The sequence below is a fragment of the Salvia splendens genome, chromosome 7 (genome assembly GCF_004379255.2).
Source record: "Salvia splendens isolate huo1 chromosome 7, SspV2, whole genome shotgun sequence".
Taxonomy (NCBI): Eukaryota; Viridiplantae; Streptophyta; class Magnoliopsida; order Lamiales; family Lamiaceae; genus Salvia; species Salvia splendens.
The window spans coordinates 24,769,600-24,786,233 of NC_056038.1; the positions used below are offsets into that span (position 1 = coordinate 24,769,600).

The 16,634-nt window shown below is 46.7% G+C and overlaps 1 protein-coding gene across 1 annotated transcript; it reads right to left on the minus strand.

The window, feature by feature from the left end:
* Positions 1-13,306: 13,306 nt before the first annotated feature.
* On the minus strand, positions 13,307-16,187 carry LOC121810601. Its single transcript, XM_042211362.1, has 3 exons — positions 14,319-16,187; positions 13,909-14,240; positions 13,307-13,316 (listed from the first exon to the last, which is right to left on the minus strand). Exons 1-3 carry the CDS (start codon positions 16,185-16,187, stop codon positions 13,307-13,309), a joined length of 2,211 nt encoding a protein of 736 aa, XP_042067296.1.
* Positions 16,188-16,634: the final 447 nt, after the last annotated feature.

Consider the following 16,634-nt stretch of genomic DNA (forward strand, 5'->3'; position numbering starts at 1 on the left):
CTGATGAAGAGATATAAGGAGCTATTTAAGGACTTCTGCTAGAAATCAGAATTTATTGGAGCTGCAGGGGCTAAGCTACCAGTCAGTACAGATGAACTCTCAGAGGGAAAATTAGAAAATGAAGGGGATGCTGCAAGAAACCCTCTCCCAGCAGACACACTTCCCCCACAAGTTGAATTGAAGAAGTTGCCAGCAACCCTGAAGTATGCCTTTCTCGGGGAGGAAAACTTATATCCGGTGATAATAAGCAGTAGCCTGACAAAGGAGCAAGAAGCAAGGCTAGTGACTGTTCTAGGCAGGAACATGAAAGCAATTGGATGGAGCCTTACAGATTTGATGGGAATAAGCCCTGACGTCTGCATGCATCATATTAGGCTAGAAGAAGGGGCGAAGACACATCGAGATTCGCAGAGAAAGGTGAATCCCAACATGCGGGAGGAAATATTGAAGGAAATCTTGAAGTTGTTGTCATTAGAGATTATCTATTCGGTGCCCGATAGCGAGTGGGTCAGCCCTGTGCACAAGGTCCCGAAGAAGTCCGAGATTCAAGTGGTTCAAAATGAGAGGAATGAGCTGATACCGACAAAGCTAGTCACTAGTTGGCGGATGTGCATAGACTACCGCAAGCTGAACGCCGCGACCAGGAAAGACCACTTCCCCCTACCGTTCATCGATCAGATGTTGGAACGACTGGCTGGGAAGAAGTACTTTTGTTTTTTGGATGGGTACAGGGGTATTTTCAGATTTACGTGAATCCTGAAGACCAGGATAAAACTACCTTCACCTACCCGTTTGGAACCTATGCGTAAAGACGCATGCCGTTCGGACTTTGCAACGCTCCGGAAACATTTCAGCGATGCATGATGATCATATTTTCTGATCTAATTGAGGAGTGTATAGAAATATTCATGGATGACTTCACAGTCTACGGAGACTCTTTCGACTCATGCCTTCGTCATTTGGATGTAGTCTTGGAGAGGTGTCGAGCGAAGAGCCTAGTTTTGAATTTTGAGAAATGACATTTCATGGTCACAGAGGGCATCGTCCTAGGGCATGTGGTGTCAGAGAGGGGTATCCAGGTGGATCAAGCCAAAGTGGACATCATTTCCAAATTACCTTTTCCTACAGACCAGAAGGAAATAAGGGGTTTTCTGGGGCACGCGGGATTTTATCGCCGATTCATTAAAGACTTCGCCAAAATTGCCCAACCCCTCACCAGACTTCTCCAAAACGAAGTAGAATTTAATTTTGATGATCAATGCAAGGCTGCTTTCAACTTGCTCAAGGAAAAGCTGATATCCGCACCGATTATCCGGGCTTCTGACTGGGATCATCCATTCGAAGTGATGTGTGATGCCAACGATTATGCAGTAGGAGCGATTCTGGGTCAGAAGATCGAGGGAAAAAGGTATGTGATCTTTTATGCATCTAAGACATTGAATCAAGCTCAAAGGAATTATGATACCACGGAGAAGGAGATGCTAGCCGTGGTTTATTCATTCGAGAAGTTTCGACAGTACTTGTTGGGGTCAAGGGTTATCGTTTATACTGACCATGCAGCCATTAAGTACCTGGTTACCAAGAAAGAATCCAAACAACGTTTAATCCGATGGGTACTCTTGTTACAAGAGTTGGATTTGGAGGTGGAAGACAAGTAAGGGGTTGAGAATAAGGTTGCGGATCGTTTGAGCAGGATAGTGCAGGATGGAAATAGCGAGGATGTGAGAGATCGATTCCCGGAAGAACACTTGTGTGAAGTTATTTTCGCCGCCAGAAAAATTGACTGGGAAGAAGTGATGAAGCTTACTGGACAGGATGTGACAGAAAGTGGAAAGGAAAAAGTAGGGGATGAGCCATGGTATGCGGACCAAGCCAACTACCTCGTTTCAAGGGAGCTTCCAGAAGTGCCGAACGTCACCAAAGCTCAAAGAATGAAGATCAAGAGTGAGTCGAAATACTACTTTTGGGACGACCCGCATCTTTGGAGGGTAGGAGCCGATCAAGTGATAAGAAGATGCGTTCCTGACTGGGAGCAGAGAGACGTATTGACGCATTGCCACTCTCTGGCATGTGGAGGACATTTTGGTCCCAAGAAGACGGCGAAAAAGATTATGGATAGCGGATTTTATTGGCCAACCCTCAACAAAGATGCCTACGAGTTTTGTAGAAGTTGTGAGCGTTGTCAACTGACTGGTAGAATATCCGCGTGAGACGAAATGCTGTAAGTCCCAATCATTGTTTGTGAGTTGTTCGACATATGGGGGATGGATTTCATGGGGCCTTTCCCCTCTTCGTATGGGAACTTATATATCTTAGTTGCAGTTGACTACGTCTCCAAATGGGTAGAGGCAAAGGCCACGAGCACGTGTGAAGCAATGGAGGTAGCCAAGTTCATCAAAAGTAACATTTTCAGTCGATTCGGAGTACCAAGGGACATAATATCCGATCAAGGCACCTACTTCTGTAATCGCACCATCGAAGTCTTGATGAAGAAGTACGGTGTACATCACAGACTATCAAGCCCCTACCACCCGCAAGCGACAGGCAGAGATCTCTAACCGAGAGATAAAGAAGATTCTGGAGAAGACCGTAAATCCTTCCAGGAAGGACTGGAGTATGAGGTTAGAGGATGCTCTATGGGCATATCGCAGAGCCTACAATACCCCCATAGGAATGTCCCCGTACCAAATCATTTTTGGAAAGATGTGCCACTTACCAGTGGGAATTGAGCACCGAGCATACTGGGCAGTACAACAAGTAAATGTGGATGCCACAGCCTGTGAAGAGGAAAGGAAGCTGCAATTGCAAGAGTTAGAGGAACTCAGATTGGAGTCGTACGATTCAGCCATGTGGTACAAAGAGCGAACCAAATTGTGGCACGACAGGAATCTGAGGATTAAGGATCTCCATGTGGGGTAGAAAGTACTACTCTTCCAGTCGAGACTGAAGCTCATGCCTGGAAAGCTCAAGTCGAAGTGGACATGCCTTATGCCATCACCACTCTCCGTTCTAATGGAGCAATGGAAATTTCAAGGAGTCTTACTAACTCTGAACCTTTTGTTATGAATGGGCATAGGCTAAAAGTATTTAGGGACAACAGTGATGTGGCTGTGGTGGATGAGATTCCACTGCAACCACATACTCAGGTTTCATACTGACCGGTAGGATGGGGATTGGAATTCCACTGGGCTAGCTCCTTTTAGCGTAATGTACATATGTTGGCAAAGTAGAATTCCAATTTTCCTAAGGAAGATGTAAATATGGTACATATGTGGTAGTTAATTAATTTGAACCTTTGCATGCTAGTTAATTTAAGAAAACCCAAAAATATCTTTTAGGACCTCAAATGTTAATTGGGAGTACGTACTGACCATCAGAATACCATTTTGGTGAAACTTCCCAATTTATTTAACTGTTGGCCGGTTTTAGTCAAAAGGGAGGAAAAGGGAGTATGACCGGAGGAGCCCCATCTGAACCGAATGTGCAATCCACGGTACAACCTACTGTTTCCATTCCGATTTCCGCCGAAATTCCACCAGAAAAAAAATCTCCATCGGTAACCGTACCGCCAGAATCTTCGGAACCCTCCCAAACTCCACAACAAAGTGATTCGATGGAGGTTGACCCCATATCCGCCCATTACGATTCCGACTCAGATGAACGTGAAGCGAGGAAAAGCAGGGAACAGGGGATCCTACAGGGAGACGATGAACCAGAAAAAATGACCATTTCTCAAGGAACGGCCAAGAAACAAGGCCTAATGACGGATGATGAATTTCAGGCGATTTTGGATGGAGTAAACCAGAGGGAAGATGATACTGCCACGATGGTTGAGGATCTGAACCTCACATCTAGGGCAGTAGGAGAAGATGAAGAAGGCAGGGCAGGAGAGAAAGAGCCAGAGTCAGTGAACCCCCAGACAGAGGCAGGGAAGAGTGATGTGCATGTGGAAGCAGAAGAAACAGAAGCAAGACCAGAAGTACCCAACCTAGTGGCACCTCCGGTGACGAAACCGAAGGCCGTCAAGAGGAAGTTGGTGTTGAAGGGCGAACCTGAGGCTAGTCGGCCAAAGCCGCAAAGGGTATCTCAACGATGCTTAGGAAAGTGGGCAGCTAGTAAGGCGAAGCCGAACACGGAGGCAGATCCCGTGGAGATCTTGAGTGAAGAGGAGAAGACCACGCCCACAAAACCTGGGGAGGAGTCTTTACCTGCTACTGACCTAGAGGATACTGCAATGGAAAATGAAGCGGTCTCTCCAACACCGAGTGGCCAAGGTGAAGAGGCTGACGGGATGGCTGAAGGTTTGGACTTCGCATCCAGGTCAGTAGGCCATAAGGAGACCAGTCCTACTGCCCATGATCAATTTTCAACACAAGCTGAGAAGGAACCCGAAGAAGAGAAAGACGAGGATGATGGAGAGGAAGCTAGATATCAGAAAGAAAGGAAGCGAAAAGGGAAGGCCCCTATGTAGAAGAAGTCCAGCAACAAGAAGCCATGCACAGTGAACATAGGCATCGTTATCAAAGATCCAGCTCAGAGAACCCCACCGCACCGTCAGGAGACAGACGACAACGACTAGGCTGCCAGTGAAGATTCAGACTCCGACAGTGATATCTCCCTGGAGGACGAGGAGTACAGTGAGCAACAGCTTCCGCACGATCATCAGGAGCAAGAAGCTGAGGTACCGGCGCTGGACAGTGGACCTCACTGATGAGCTGGTGGAGGAGATGAAGCTATTTGACTCCAAGAAGCTACAAGATGCTTTCGATAACAAGGTTGACGGGAGCAAGCAAGTGAAGAGTGGAAAGGTACTTCATATTCCTTCTTTAGATGAGTTGGGTGCCCGCGAGCAGTTTCTCTCTTATTTGGCGTGCGTTAGGATTCGAATGGTTGTTGGAGAATGGGAACCCGAATATCAGTGTTAGGCTAGTAAAGGAGTTCTTTACTACATTCAGATTTAGGGTCACCACAGATTTGGACGAGGTTTCTATTAGCTTTTGGTTGTTTGGGGGGAGATAAGCATGAATCTGATTGAATGGACAGTACGTTTGGGGATGTGTAGTCTGGAGGAGGCGATAGGATCGGAGTGGCAGAGCAGGGAACGGGGAATTCCCTGTAGATACGTAGACTTCGAGCCCCAGGAGGCATGGGAGGAGTTAACTCACCCAGCCTCTGGGGAATTTGCATCCACTCTCTCTCGCTCAATCCATTTCAATAACCCAATCCTACTCCTAGTCCAGCTTCACTTGGACTTCAATTTGTTGGGGCAGTCGAACTCCGCGGTAAGAACATCAAAGACATAGTTATACCTTCTGTGGTGCGCGAAGCGCGGAAGGAAATTACATCTAGGATTCTGGACAGCGTACTAATGCCATCTAATTGCCACCCACCCAGCGAGAAACCTCACTCTCTGCCATATCTGGGGAGTGTTCGTCAGAAACAACATCATCATCACGGAGGCCGAAGACTTGTCCGACCAGATCATGGTGGATCCTCCTGGTCTGTTTGATACACCGTTCTTTGTCCGAACGAACACTGTGTACATGAGGCAGGGGATACCGCATTTCTATGCAATGGGAGAAGAAGCTATACCGACGGGGAGATCTGCAGCACATCCGGGTACCCAAGATCATGAGCAGAGACAAGAGAAGTTAGAGAAGGCAGTGGAGGAGTTGGCTGAAGAGAATAGACAAGCGAGGACAGAATTGGCTCGCCTAACTACCGTGATGGAAGGAATCTTGAAAGAGTTAGCTGCTGGGAAGTTAGTACGAGAAGCTGGAACAAGCGGCCACGGAGGCCAAGAAGTCAGATCACAAGGACCCGAGACAGACAGAGAGGAATCAGGAGAAGGAGATGCCGAAGAGTCGGCAGAATCTGGGAACAAGCAGTCCGAGAATAAGGAGGCACAACCGGAAGAACCACCTGCACCACAACCTGCCCCACGAAGGAGCAGGAGGAACAAGTGACCAACCATACTGACCAGTTAGTTTTCTTTTTATTTTCAGTTTTTAGTTTTTCATATTTTAATTATGTTTTGCTGTGTTTTTAGGTAGTATAATCTGTGTAGTATGTGAGCAAACCCCTTTCATAACACTTAGTCTACGCAATAGTCTAAGTGTGAGAAGTAAAGGGTTTCCTATTTTTGGCGCATGTGTTTGTGTTTTCTGTTTTCTTTTTCGTATGCATGTCAACTCACACTTAGCCTATTATATAGTCTAAGTGTGAGGAGTTTGTTGTATATATATGTTTAGGTTTGATGGTTTCTGTTTAGATTTTAAACTCTCCCACTTAGCTTATTATATAGTCTAAGTGTGAGAAGTTTTTAGTGTAAGTATGTCTTGTTGTGTTTTGGTATGTCTGTGTGTCAGCCATACTGGCCATTACCTTTTTCCACTTCACAGCCTCATCTGAGGGTAGACACGTGTGAAGTGGGAGGGGGGAATGCACTGGCCAGTATGACATGTGTACATATGTGTTATCTGTGTTTAAGTGTTTGTGTAGTGTCTAGGTCTAGTTTTTTTATTTGATTGGGCTTAAAACTCAACTGTCTCGAACTGACGATGAGGGAAATTGAGGGAGATAGGACATGCTGGAAAATGGAAACCACCCCCCCTAGTATCTCCTAGTCAGTATAGATGATGCGAGTATGAGAGAAAAGCCCACACTTAGAGCCAAAACACAAAAGCCCTCTTAAAATGTGAGTTAAAGGCCTAAAGTGGAACCACTTTCCACTAATTCAGAAAAGAAAAGAGTGGCTGCCACAAGGTGCCTAGGGTAAAGTGACCGCGTGTAGCAACACTGAAGGCAGTAGGAAACCCCCCTCAAAAAAAAATATTTTCCAACCCTGTAGAACCCCACTTTCTAGCCGTATATACCCAGATATAACCCCTAGCCACTGGACTGTTGTGTGCAAAGCATGAGGCAAGGAAGCCACTGGCCAGAAGGACATATAAGAAAGAAACCAACTGGAGCAAGAAAGAGAGAGGCAAGGAGAAAATGGTCGAAAATATTTGACCACAAAAAGAAGATAAGGAATAAGGGTGGCGAAGCCACAGAAGAAAAGGAGAAAATGCAAAGAAAATGGTCGAAAATATTTGACCACAAAAAGAATGAGAAGGAATAAGGGTGGCGAAGCCACAAGACGCTACTGACCAGTTGGGAAGCAACTTCGGAAAAAGTCCAGCCAAGCAGAAGTGGCAGCCGAAAGCCTGAGCGCACACAGTTCCCCCGCATCAGAATAAAGTAATGGTTTTTGAACCTTAGAGCCTTAGGAACAACCACCCCAAACACTATAACCCAATAGCCCCATTACAAGCCTAAAAGACCTTCAGTAGCCGCAAGTGAGATCTAAGTCCGAAGCATCTGTGGTTCAGCGCTATGAGAGAATACAGTCCTAACATCCCCAGTGAGGAGTGAGTGAGTGAGAGAATCTAGTGTTAAGCCGCGAGTGTGGGTGATCTTGACAAGCGGATGTACTGACTGGGAAGGAAAGGGGGGGCTGCGGAAATTCAAGGTTGTCTAAGGCCGGATTGCACCTGATCCCAAGGGGAGAGATGGTTGAAAATATAGCCCAATTGAGTTGTGTTAATGTGTTTAAGTGTCTTTAGTTCTGTTTATGTGTATGTGTCCGTGCTTATGTGTTTTTCTTTGCGCCATAGTTTAGGGTCTAGGTTAGGATAGAGTCGGTCAGGGGAGTAACCAAGCTAGAATTCGACTTACTTCTTTTGTTGTTCTTCACGCTTGAGGACAAACATGTGGTAAGTGTGAGCAGTTTGATAAGTCGTATTCTAGGCCTTGGTTACTGGTCAGTATAATGTGCATAATTGAAATATATCTGCAAAACAGTTGCTAAAGTGTGCATGGAAGTGTTCTAGCCAGTATGGGAATATTAGGAGAATTCAGGTGAAAAGGGCATCAGGATGTTGCTATCCTGACCAGTATGCATGCTAAAAGGCTCGAGATGGAAAAGAAGGACAGCTGGGAAGATTAGCCGCAAGCAAGGGGGCAAAAGAGTCATTTCATGTTTGAAGTCTACCCTAAAAATCAAGGTAGGCCTCCTGTAGCACCCCGAATTTTTTTTGACTTTTTTTTATTTGATGGCTTATTTTCGTTTTATTAATGAGGATGTTGATTTGGAAATGCATTTTTGGAAATTGATTTCTATGAGGTTGTGTTAACGATGTTAAATTAATGGTTGAGAGTTATGTGGAATAATATGATATGTTTTCCAATGGGCGGGATTTAATTAAATAGGATCATGCATATTTGTCACGACCACAACTTCCTAGTCAAAGAAAGCGCAGCTATTTCGCGACTAACAATACTAAACTGTCTCAACACATCATCCTAGTTACTGAAAATAAGGAAAATACTGTCTAAAAGTCATCAAGATAGCAAGTTATTACATCAGAGTGAAATGTGGGACATTGTCTTTACTGAGACAAAGCTAGGTCTATGCAGCGGAAGAGTTCCAAGACAAGTATAACATGTATGGAGACATACTACACTAGCTACCCTTCTTTTATTTTATCTTCAGTCCCAACACCTCCTCTGCCTCGATCGATCAACCTGCACATTAAGGAAAACAATATGCAGGGCTGAGTACTTGATATACTCAGTGGCTTATGCCGAAAACTGTTTTTCTTTTAATTGTCTGCCAAGCTGAGTGAACGCGGGGTTTTTTTCTGAAAACAAGTCCCGGTCACTAAAATCTGTTATTTCTTTCTGAAATAGAGTGCAGTCTTTTAACTTTCTGATGATATACCATGTCAAGCTGTGTGAATCGGGAATGTGGCCACATTCCACGATCACTGGGTCGGCCAACCTGGCGCTAGCTCACGACCCCTAGACCGGCCAACCTTGCGCTAGCTCACGGTCCGTAAGTGTACACTAGTCCGAGTAGGATTTACTGACCTACTGGGACCCGAATTCGTTTTAACCATGAATGGCAATCACAAAATAAAACATGGCATGACAACTCATTCAAAAGTTCACACTTATTCTCATAGAGTTCTGTAAATAAAAAGGAAAGAAGCCCACACATAATGTAGGATAGAAAAGCCCACCTCGTTTGCTTAACCCTTTCAAACGGGTACTATCTGACTTGAGATTTACTCGTCGAGCGACGACGTCCCTTTTCAAAAAATAAAGTACTTAAATTAGGCTTTGAGTAATCATTCAATCTTGCGTGAATGCATGCCTAAGCGTGTGCTTATTGTTTTAATTTCTGCCCTTCTAAAAATTAGAAGTCTTAAATCTTTAATTAAAACGGTGATTTAATTTGTTCTGTAACCGGCTGACCCGTTCGGTATTAGAATTCTCGGATTATCTTAAGTATTTTAAGAAATACTTTCTGCGACTATTAAAGTCCGCTTTAAAAACCTCTCGCGAATTATTTCATCACGGCTTATAATTTCTCTTCTTCCGCGGCTTAGGAAATTTTATTCCATTAACTTCTTGGAATTGATTTAGGAGCATGGCTTCAACCAAGTAGATGGTACTGCACACATTCTCGGGCCCAGACTTAATCATCAGCCCACACTCTCCTTTTTTTTCCCTTCTTTTGGGCCCAAAGTAAAATGGCCCAATTTAGATTTAATTAGGAGAGAACTCTTTTCCCCCATCCGCATCGGCCCTTTTTCCTCTTTCAAAATTCCTAAATTTTGAGTATCAATCCCTAATTTCTCTATTCTCCACAAGTCGGCAGCTCCTCCGTCGTCCGATTCCAGCTCTCGGCAAGCATCATTGCCGCCGCTCCCTTCCGCGCGACGGAGAGTCATCGCCGGTTGCTCTCCGGCGTTCAGCAGTGTCGCCATCTATCGTAGAGAGATTCCCGAAACAGAGACGGATGAAATGGCACCAAGCTCGGCGGTTTCGCGCGGTCGCCGGAGAGAGGGAGGAGGCGTCACCTTCCAGCTCCGACTCTCCGTCGAGCAGGAGTTCTCCCAGTGGTTACCTCCGCCGGCGTGCTCGCTGCCGTCACCGCCCGTGAGCCACGCCGTCTCACCATCAGAGCAGCTGCTGTTTCGGAGGCAGCCCACAGCTTCTCCCGACGCCTCTCCGTCGTCACCGCCATCTCCGACAACCCCTAGAGCTAAGCCTTCTTTTAACTTGTTACTTAGCTTACGTTATGGTTCAAAACGGAAGAAGCTAAGTTCTCATTCTCCCTATGTTCTTGCGGTATAATCACTATGTTCAACCGATTATGTTTTGATTACCGCCCTGAGTTCTAATTACGGTATCCTAGCATGCTGGTGTTCACTATTAAAAAGTGAAATTTCTACTGCATGATGGTATGATGTGGTTAACTGAGGTTGAAAGGAAGTGTGGTTACCTCCACTGAACTTGTGCTGCTAGCTCCTGTCTCTGCTCTTGCTTCCCCCTCGCCTCTCTCCCCTGCCTCGGCTCCTTTCTTTCTCTACTAGATGATGCTTGGTGATGAAGAGGGAGAAAGAGGCTGAGCCCTATTTATGCTCATGGCTTAACTGAAAGCCTGAAAGGCTGTCATCTCTGGTGGGGAAGCAGTCCTTGGTGGGCTGATTTGGCCATTACCTCTGCAGCATTTCGCAGGGTGTACATGGCTGAAAAGGGGTCCTTGGTTGGTTATATGTTGGCTGACCTTGCAGCATCCTTTACTGATTTCTGGTGTTTTTGTGCTGCCTTGTACCCTAGCTCATTCATGAATTTTGTCTTCTTTTGCAGGTGCACACTAGAGGTGGCATTGTGGGGGCTGATTTCCGGACTATAACCGGTCTGGGTAGGGAAAGCAAGGGCTGTTACCTGCAGCTTGGCAGAGTATTAGCTGGAGGGGAGCCTGCTGGCTGGAGTTTGCCTCTTTCGGTCTAACACTCACTCACATTTCTGAAAGGTATTGTTTCCCCTTCCCTTTCTTAATACACTTCTCTTGTTGTCTCTGTAAACAATTGAGGAGATCTAACGGCTGTTGAAACGAGTTGTCATAAAAGCCGAGCTCTTCTTCATGTTTTGATCTTTCTCTCCAGATCACGGAGTTGCCGAGCTTGGTGCCGAACTGCCGAGCTTGGTACCGAACTGCTGAGCTCCCTGCCAAACTGCCGAGCTTGGTACCGAACTGCTGAGCTCCCTGCCGAACTGCCGAGCTTGGTGGCGAACTGCTGAGCTCCCTGCCGAACTGCCGAGCTTGGTGGCGAACTGCTGAGCTCCCTGCCGAACTGCCGAGCTTGGTGGCGAACTGCTGAGCTTGGTGCCGAGCTATCACAATCCACCAACAGTCTCTATTCATGCAACTAGTTCTCTTTCGTGCGCTATGGCAGGAGTTGCGACTGGCCAACGAGGCTGTCTTCCCTCGTGGTCTCACCCTCCCGGCTCGTTTGAAAGATCTGGGGCCGTGACGGCCCGATGACGAAGGCCAAAGTAGCCCTTAGGGATTTCTAAAAGTAGTAGTGTAGCTAGACTTTTATTTTCATTGTCAACGATTGTAATTTAGTTTGAGATTCTGAAAATTGTAATTTGTACCCCTTTTTTTTCAAGAAGTAAAAATACTCTTTCATTTGTCAATAAAAGTTCTAGTATTTTATTTCATAACTCCCGAGAAATCTAAGTCTCGGCTATTACATTCTACCCCCCCTTAACAAAAATTTCGTCCCGAAATTTTGTCTCGGTTAGGCAAAAAGCTGTGGGTACTTCTCTTTCATCTGGTCCTCGAGCTCCCACGTCGCCTCCTTGCGGTCGTGATGCTTCCAAAGGACTTTCACTGTCACAATATTTTTATTTCGCAGTTCTTTAACTTTTCTGTCCAGAATTGCTTCTGGCTTTTCTTCATAGCTCAAATCTGGTTCTAACACCATCTCTTCTTGGTGCACTATGTGTTTGGGGTCAAACACGTACTTCCTCAACTGTGATACATGGAACACATTATGAACATTCCCGAAACTTGGCGGAAGCGCTAATCTGTACGCCACAGGGCCGACTGTTTCTAGGATCTCGTAAGGTCCGATAAAACGCGGTTTCAGCTTGCCCTTGACGCCAAATCTAGTTATCCCTTTTGATGGGGATACTTTCAGAAAGACCTTGTCTCCTGCTTTAAACTGTAAATCCGTTCTGCGAGCATCTGCATAGGATTTCTGTCTATCTTGAGCTTCCTTGATTCTCCCTCGGATTTGTCGGACAATTTCTATCATTTCCTCTACCGAGTCCGGTCCGAGAATCCTTCTCTCACCAACTTCATCCCAGTAAAGTGGTGATCTGCACTTTCTCCCATATAATGCCTCGTATGGAGCCATGTCAATAGTTGCCTGGTAACTGTTATTGTAGGCGAACTCTATAAGTGGAAGTACTGACTCCCAGCTCACTCCACGGTCGAGCACTACAGCTCTTAACATATCTTCCAATGTCTGGATCGTCCTTTCGGACTGTCCGTCCGTCTGTGGATGGAACGCTGTGCTGAAATTCAGCTGAGTGCCTAACTCTCGCTGTAGGCTTATCCAAAATCTAGAAGTAAATTTTGAATCTCGATCTGAGGTGATCGTTACTGGGACACCATGTAAACGTACGATCTCTCGCACGTAAATCTGTGCCAACTTGTCTGAACCGTATGTGATACGAATTGGTATGAAATGAGCACTTTTGGTGAGGCGATCGATTACAACCCAGATGGCCGTGTTTCCCCGTTGTGATTTTGGCAATCCTGTCACAAAATCCATTGCTATATGCTCCCATTTCCATTCTGGAATCTCGAGAGGCTGCAACTTTCCATAGGGTCGTTGATGCAAAGCTTTCACTTGCTGACAAGCCAGGCATTTTTCCACAAATGACGCTATGCTTCTCTTCATGCCATCCCACCAAAATTGCTTCTTCAAGTCCTGATACATCTTCGTACTTCCAGGATGGGCAGTATAGGGTGTCTCATGAGCTTCACTCATGATCTCATTTCTGAGTGTCTCCTTATTGGGTACGCATAATCTCCCTTTGAAAGTGAGAGCATTATCCGCCTCTTCGTGGTAGTATTCCCCTTTTCCCGTCCTTACTCTGAGACGGATCTTTTCTAGAGCGTCATCGTCTCTCTGGGCTTCCACAATTCTGGCTCTTAAATCTGGTTCTACGACCAAGGTGGATATTCTGCTGTCCACTGTCCCCGGGGCTCTTACTATTTCCAGCCGCATCTTGGCGAATTCCCGGATAAGCTCTTCCTCTTGTGTGAGGAAAACAGCTGCTTGAGGCGCTGTCTTTCTGCTCAAAGCATCTGCTACTACATTGGCTTTGCCTGGGTGGTAGTTTATACCACAGTCGTAGTCTTTGACTAGTTCCAGCCATCTGCGCTGTCTCATATTCAGATCCATCTGTTCGAAAAAGTATTTGAGACTCTTATGATCTGTGAAGATCTCACACCGAACTCCGTAGAGGTGATGTCTCCAAATCTTCAGCGCATGGACCACTGCTGCTAATTCCAGATCGTGCGTCGGATAGTTCAACTCGTGCGGCCTCAATTGGCGTGACGCATATGCTATCACCTTACCCCTCTGCATCAGCACGCACCCGAGTCCGACCTTCGATGCATCTGTATACACCACATAGTCGACTCCCGCCTCTGGTACGGCTAGCACCGGCGCTGTGGTCAACTTTTCCTTAAGCAATTGGAAACTTGCTTCACATTCTGGGGTCCAGTTGACTTTAACTCCTTTCTTGAGTTGTTGAGTCATCGGCCTGGCTATTTTAGAAAACCCCTCAATGAATCTTCGGTAGTATCCTGCCAGTCCTAGGAAACTTCGAATTTCATTGGGCGTTGTTGGTGACTGCCAACGTTGCACGGCTTCAACTTTAGCGGGGTCTACTCGGATCCCTTCTGCTGTCACTATGTGTCCAAGGAAATTCACTTCATTGAGCCAGAACTCACACTTGCTGAACTTAGCATAGAGTTTCTCGGCTCTTAACGTTTCCAAGGTGGCTCTCAAATGTTCCTCGTGTTCCTTTTCGTTCTTCGAATAGATGAGCACATCATCTATGAAGACCAGAACGAACTTGTCCAGGTACGGGTGGAACACGCGGTTCATTAGGTCCATGAACACAGCTGGAGCATTGGTAAGCCCAAAAGGCATTACCGTAAATTCATAATGGCCATATCTGGTGCGGAACGCAGTCTTTGGTATATCGTCTTGTCGAACTCTCAACTGGTGATAACCCGATCTCAAATCCATCTTCGAGAACACTCCAGCTCCTTGCAGCTGATCGAAGAGGTCGTCGATTCTCGGTAAAGGATACTTGTTCTTGAGGGTTATTTTGTTCAGCTCTCGATAGTCGATACACATCCTTAAGGTGCCATCTTTCTTCTTTACAAAAAGTACTGGTGCGCCCCACGGCGACACACTGGGTCGAATGAAGCCCAGGTCTAGTAGTTCCTGTAATTGCATTTTGAGTTCCTCTAACTCCCTTGGTGCCATTCTGTAAGGCGCCTTTGATATTGGAGCTGATCCTGGTTCCAGATCGATGCTGAACTCCAATTGCCTGTTTGGTGGCAAGCCTGGTAGCTTTTCTGGGAATACATCAGGATATTCTCGTACTATTGCCACGTCCTCAATTTTCTTGTCCTTTTTCTCTTCTTCGTTCAAAAAGACGAGGTATGCAGGGCATCCTTTCCTCATCATGGTTGTTGCTTGTAGGGCAGAAATAATCGATTTTCGTTTCCTCATGGAGATCCCATGAAACATTACGGGTTCTGTCCCAGGGTATTGTAGCGCTATCTGTCTCTCCTTACAACGGATTGTGGCGTAGTTCTCGGCTAACCAATCCATTCCTAGTATAATGTCGACGCTCCACATCCACATCACATGTAAGTTATGAGCTACTAGGTTCAGGTTTCCCATGGAAAATTTTATGTTTGAGCACGTTCGTGTGATATCTATCAGGCCTCCTACGGGTGAGGACACCCTCATACTATGTTCCATCACATCCGTAGGCAAGTTCAAAGTATCCACACAAGATGTTGATATAAAGGAGTGTGATGCACCGGTATCAAACAAAAGGGCGATTGGTACGTTGAGGAGAGTTCCCATACCTGCCAAATTGCCTTGCTCCCGTTTCCCTTCCTCGGCCCTGGCCTGCTTCTGCTGCAGTGCGAAGGCTCTTGCCTGTGGGGGAAGTCTCGGGCGTAGCTGTCGCTGAGGACGTGGTGCAGGGAGCATCGCATTCTCTCTCCTTGGTTCAACCTGGAGTGCCCGCAGTTGCGGACGCTGTCCTCCCATTCCAGTCGCCTTGCTCGGGCAGTTTCTGGCAAAATGTCCCTTCTGCCCGCAGTGGAAACATCCACCAGTCCCGGCCTTACACTCGCCGTCATGTCTCTTCGAGCATCTCGCACATAGAGGTGCCTGGGCTCCGCGCTCCGCAGCTGGAGTCGGGGCAGTTTGGTACCAACGGTTCTGCTGTGGCTTAGGGGCAAACTGTGGTTTCTTAGCATCAGTCGGGACTCGGTCTCCTTCCCATTTCCTCTTTTCTCGAGGGAACCGCTGCTGTGGCGGCGGTGGAGCAGTGGTGACATGTGTCGTCGGCCTCTCTTTGGGCATAGCTGCCTCAATGTCCAGGGCCCGGCCCAATGACTCGACATAAGACAGACCTCCATGACTGGCCAGAGCCATTCTTATTTCCGATCTCAGGCCAGTACAAAACTTTTCGGCCATTTTCTCGTCCGTGTCTACTAGTTCAGGCGCATAGCGTGACATGTCACAGAACAACCTATCGTACTCGGTCACTGTCATCTTTCCCTGTTTCAAACTGTAAAACTCCACCTCTTTGGCCTTGCGGTAGCTCTTGGGGATGTACTTGCCGTACAGCTCATTCTTAAACTCCTCCCAGGTCAGGTGCTCCAACTGTTCACGAGTCATAACTTTTCGCCTGGCTTCCCACCAGAAGTCGGCGGACTCAACCAGCTGAAACTTCACACATGAGAGTCGCTCTCTGTCGGTGCACCGAAGAAAATCAAAGATGCGCTCGATCGCACGCACCCAGGTCTCTGCTGCAGCAGGATTCCCCAGACCATTGAACACAGGTGGGTTCTGTTTGAGAAATGTTTCTTCCACTCGCCTCTCTGGCACTGCAGGAGGCGGTGGTGGAGGAGGTGGCGGTTGTGCTCCTGCTCCCCCAGCCTGGTCTCTCCTAGGTACCTGCCCTGGTACTTGCGCGTACCTTCTCGGCCTGCCTGCTTGTCTTCTGGGAGGCATTCTGTTTATAACACGATATCAGTACTAGTTATTCACTTTCATCAATACGGAGTTCATATTTCCTTAGGATTCGTTTCACAACCCATGCATTCTCTTTCATGCATATGTTTAACAAAATCAAATAGGAGTCATAAAGTGGTACATCATATGCATTCATCATAAAGTGGGCAAATTGCCTCTCATGAGGTCTTAATATCTTTTACATATGACATCACTGCAGTTCTTACAAAAGAAAGGGAAACTAATCTACTAAGCTAGCATGGCTATGTCCCGCCTGACCGACCCCTACTCCAAGTCACTGTCGATCCACATCGGGTCGTCGTGGCTCGTCCCAGGGAGGGGCATCTCTATAGGTGACCATACCTCCTCCTCGCCCTTGGAGGCGACGACCGGCTGCGGGATCTCTGGGGCCATGCAAGGCGCCACTGGTACGTCGAGGTCGGAGAC